The sequence below is a fragment of the Xenopus laevis genome, chromosome 3L (genome assembly GCF_017654675.1).
Source record: "Xenopus laevis strain J_2021 chromosome 3L, Xenopus_laevis_v10.1, whole genome shotgun sequence".
NCBI classification, from domain to species: Eukaryota; Metazoa; Chordata; class Amphibia; order Anura; family Pipidae; genus Xenopus; species Xenopus laevis.
Window position 1 is genome coordinate 59,389,512 of NC_054375.1, and position 4,902 is coordinate 59,394,413.

General features: G+C 39.2%; 1 protein-coding gene across 1 annotated transcript; it reads left to right on the top strand.

Annotated features, from left to right (window-relative positions):
- Positions 1 to 461: 461 nt before the first annotated feature.
- On the top strand, positions 462 to 4,676 carry rps16.L (ribosomal protein S16 L homeolog; the record flags this gene model as incomplete). The annotated part of the gene is given in 5 exon segments (NM_001091744.1): positions 462 to 513; positions 3,031 to 3,132; positions 3,599 to 3,695; positions 4,351 to 4,398; positions 4,488 to 4,676. Coding segments are annotated over 4 exon segments (321 nt in total). The 3' UTR covers positions 4,634 to 4,676.
- Between the last annotated feature and the right edge of the window lie 226 nt (positions 4,677 to 4,902).

The window sequence follows — 4,902 nt, forward strand, 5'->3', positions numbered from 1 at the left end:
TTAAAAAAAAACAACAACTGGACTTGCTGAGTAATGATTGAATCCAGTTGTTTTTTTTTTTAATTACTTATATTGGATAAACGCGATAAAATTTGCTTTAATCGTGATACTGACGAAACCACTTTAGTGTTTAGGACGCCCTTTATGTTTCAATGTAAGGAGACATAACTCATGCGTAGCTTTTTAATTAATTTAAAAAAAAGCCATATTTTTACATTGGAAATATTGTAATAGATTGTCCCGTAAGGAAAATGGCCGCGGTGGAATACGCTATTTCCGGCCAACGTCATGCGCTGAAGCCACGTTGGCCCTTGGTGTGTGGGCCTGGAAACCCTGTCCTTCCTTTTCTCGTCGCTGCCCATCACGGAGAGGTAAGGGGTGCTGCGGCTCTTCTGAAATTGGTGCCTGTGCCCGGTTCTCGGCATTTACTGACCGATCCATTTGTTTCCGCCTTCCTTTAGGAACATGCCGGCCAAGGGACCTTTGCAGTCAGTCCAAGTTTTTGGGCGGAAGGTAAGTTTCTGTGACCGCGTGTGTGTGTGGGCCTGTGTTCTCAGTGCTCTATGGTAGCAATGGCAGGGTGGCTGATAAAGCTTTGTACGGCCTGTCCTGTAGTTTCTAGTGTGGCGGCGGGTTTATGCGTTTTTATCAGGAGACACACGGGGCCTCTCTATGTCACTGATAATGGAAACTTCCTCCTCTCAGTTTCTCTGCAGCTTTGACGTCCTAGCCCATATGTATAGTGCAGTTCAGGAACCGGCTTAACTGTTACTGTTGAATTTATACTTTGTGCCATTTGTTTCTGTCTATTCTTCAGCTTGTTGTGACAGCAAGCAGTTCCTGGCTCATGTGCATTTTTGTAAAGAAATTTCCTTTGTATTTGCATAGTGGGACATTGTTGTGTTCGCAGACTCCAGTCACAAGAGTGCCAGGCCTATGAGGCGTATTTTTACTGCTATGTTTAAACCAGTTTGAGGAGGCCTAGTAGCATTAAAGCTGGCCATAGACTCAAAGATTTGCTCGTTTAGCGACATCGCCAAACAAGCGGATCTTTCCCTGATATGCCACTAACGGCATGGCTATATCGGGGGTAATTACAACGTTCGGCAGAACGATCGAATTACAATACGCCAAGGGGCTCCGACTGGCCGGTCGATTAAAATCAAACCTTCCTGATGGATATCGTGGCCAGATATTGATCGAGAAAGCCCGTCGGAAGCCCCCATACACGGGCAGATAAGCTGTCAAATTGGTCCAAGTGAAATTGCTTGCTGCTACTGATGTTGGCTGATCATAGGAGGCTCCCACTTCAGCAAATCAAACTTCCCATTTGTGTACCCCCCAGTGATTATGATGACTATTTTGGATTCGGCTGAACCCCAGAATCCTTTGCGAAAGATTCAGCCGAATCCGAACCCTAATTTGCATTTGCAAATTAGGGATGGGAGGGGGAAAAGTTTTACTTCCCTGTTTTCTGACAAAAAGTCACGCAATTTCCCTCCCCTTCCCTCATTTACATATGCAAATTAGGGTTCAGCTGGGCAGAAGGATTTGGCCGAATCCTGGATTCGGTGCATCCCTAGTTTTTATGTTGCTTCCAGGCATTGTTTGGAACTTGCCAGTGAGTATTCCAGCTGGGGACATGCAGTGTTATAGATCAGTTAATACTTTTGGGCTTTATCTATAAACCTTTCAGAAGAACCAGCACTCAATTTCCTGTAAACTATAGCTTTATTTAGCACATTTGTGTATAGTTCACAAGAAATGGAGTGCTGGTGGTCCTTCTGACAAATCTGTATCTTGTTTTGATTCCAAATTGCTGAAATTGGATTGAGAGTTGGACTGATTATTTATGTACACAATGTATATATGTATGTATAACTTTATACCATGAACCTTTTGCTTGGTAGGCTATGCCTTGTAAATTAAGTACCCATTAGCTATTTAATCCCATAGTGCATTGTCTATTTTTAATTGTTTGCCTTAATTATATTCATACTTGTCACCTCTTGTCTGTGTTTCTATTTAAAACCTGACTAATCAACTCACTCATCTCTGGTATCAGTCTGTATGGATACATATGGTTTGCAACCCTATAGTTTTACAGTAGGCCTATGGTATTTCATTTATGGTCAGTGTTGGGCACTGTGTGTGCACAAGTCATGGGGCAGGTTAAAAAATAAAAGGGGAGGGAACAACGTTTTGATTAACTAAGGAGTTTGTGGGTCAGAACACTTAGCACCTACTTTTGCAAATGAAATAACAGGCAGTACTTAAGGGGACCTGTCACCTTATTAAACAATTTCGGATCCTATGTTAAGATATTAGCCAAGTAAAAATAAACTTCCGTTACACTAAATAAATTTCAATCTCGTTTCTTTTAGTCTTGAAAATTACAATCACATCGAGCAGGCAGCAGCCATTTTGTGGACACTTGTTAAGATCATGCCAACATCTTGTTTATATATTAGAATGATGGACCTGATAGCCGTGCCCATGCACTGGCTACACAATTAGATTTAAGATGGAGGGGTAATGTAAGGAGTGCAGTGACATCTAGGAAGTGCAGAATGGAAATTGAAAGTAATTTCCTCCTCCGCCTCTATGGCATAGAGGAGGGGCAGTCAATATATGATTGACAGCTGAGAGTTTTTTAAATACATTTATAACTGCTATGGCTGTCAAAAATAAAATAAGAATTAGGGTTTCTTGTATAATTTTAAAAGGACTTTTATTATATAGATTTTTTTGGCTGGGTGACAAGTCCCCTTTAAGCTTTCCTGAATTCTAAACTGTTTTCTCCACTAACTTTTCCCTTCCATATATTTAACTCTTCTAATCCATGTGTTAAGACTGGCAACTGTTAACCATAGTTATTTTTGATTGTCTTTCATTGAGAGTTGCTTATTTGTAAATATCTGAGGTTATTGCCTGCTAAATAACTAGCCTTAAATGCTTAGCAACCGTATAGAGGTGCATGTCGTTTTTGTTAAAATTCATTTTATTTTATTCATTTTATTTTATTTTCAGAAAACTGCTACAGCTGTTGCCCACTGCAAAAGAGGCAATGGTCTTATCAAAGTTAATGGAAGACCTCTTGAAATGATTGAACCTGCAACATTACAGTACAAAGTAAGTATGTGTGATATGTTGCACGTGTATTTCTATTTCTATTCTAAGGGGTAGGGTAATCTATGTTTAATTAACACCAGAAACTTGTGGAAATGTTGTATATCACCCAAGTGTGCCAGTGTTTTCCATAGCCAACAAATCAATTTTTTTTTGGCATCTTTATACTTGCCATCTTCTAATGGACAAGGAAAGTGGTATACAAATCTACAAATAAAATGTGTATACAAACCACTCATGCTTCCAGTGCTTGGTGCATTTGAGAGGCCCCTCTTGCCTACTTCCATGTAAAAGAAGCACCATATAAATTCAGTGGACATGTGTTTTGTAGGCTGCAAGAGGGCAGGAAACCTCTTCTGAGCTCATTTCCCCCCCCTCCACTTTATTAATGTGCTTTCTGTAAACTTAAATAAATATGTTGAACTGTCAGTCTTAACCTTGTTTTGATCCTGCATTTTTTTTTACCCAGCTGCTGGAGCCTGTTCTTCTCTTGGGCAAGGAACGTTTTGCTGGTGTTGACATCAGAGTTCGTGTAAAGGGAGGTGGACATGTTGCTCAAGTCTATGGTAAGACCCACATTATTGTTTTTGAGCTTGAATGCAATTTGTGTGCTTAACTAGGTTACTAGATGATAATAGTAATAATATTTTGCTGTGGTGCTGGGTAAATGGTGATATATTTTAAGCTTCTTGGCCAATGTAAAGGGACTGCGGAAAGGCCTGCATGAATATTGGGCAAGTTTGAAAATCTGGGCCCCTTCTGATCTTCTGATCATTGACTCCCTGGGCCACCAGTCAGATTATTCCACTAGCTTTGAGGCTTTGCCAAACAATTGGCTCTTTAAATTTATTGCGAGCTACACATTTTTTTTTTTTTTTTTTTTTGGTCTTGCTCTTAAATGTTTTAACTTTGTTAAATTGTCACTAAAATGTGCCATGGAGCATAGATTGGGTCAGTTGCAACCTTAAAGCTGTGGATCCCCAATGATGTAATGTTTAGGGGCAGCAGAAAGGGAATTGTAGCTGCAAATTGTGGTTTAAAGCGGTGTTTTAAGGCACTCCCTTTGATTCTAGTTTTTACATTCTACATTGGGCTTACCCCCAAATGATTGTACTCATTTAAGGAGGTAATTGTATTTATGCTTAGAGGGCTTTTTTTGCCTATTGACTTGAGAAATTGTTGAAATACCATTTTAATACAATACCTTTTTATCTTTAACAGCAATCCGACAGGCCATATCCAAGTCACTTGTAGCTTACTACCAGAAATGTAAGTAATGTCCTAATTTTGTCCTATGTTCCCCACTCCCCCTTGCATTTTTCCTTGTTTTGTTTACTTGCATATTCTTCATTTTATAGATGTTGATGAAGCTTCCAAAAAGGAGATTAAAGACATCCTGATCCAGTATGACAGAACCCTCCTTGTTGCAGATCCTCGTCGTTGCGAGTCCAAGAAGTTTGGTGGACCTGGAGCCCGTGCTCGCTACCAGAAGTCCTACCGTTAAAATTCTTCATGGGTTTTCTGCAAATAAATCTTTGAAAATTAAATTGTTGCATCCATATTTTATGGAATCTTAAACTATTCAGTTTTACTAGTAAAAGTTAAAAAAAAAAAAAAGGTAACTTTATTTAGGAGCATTTGTATGTGACTCTTAAAGGTGTAGTTCACCATAAAATAAATTTTAGTATCTTGTGACATCTGGTGTAAATTTCAGGTCAATGGTCCCATTCGAGATATTATATATATATATATTTTTATATTCGATATGCGTTC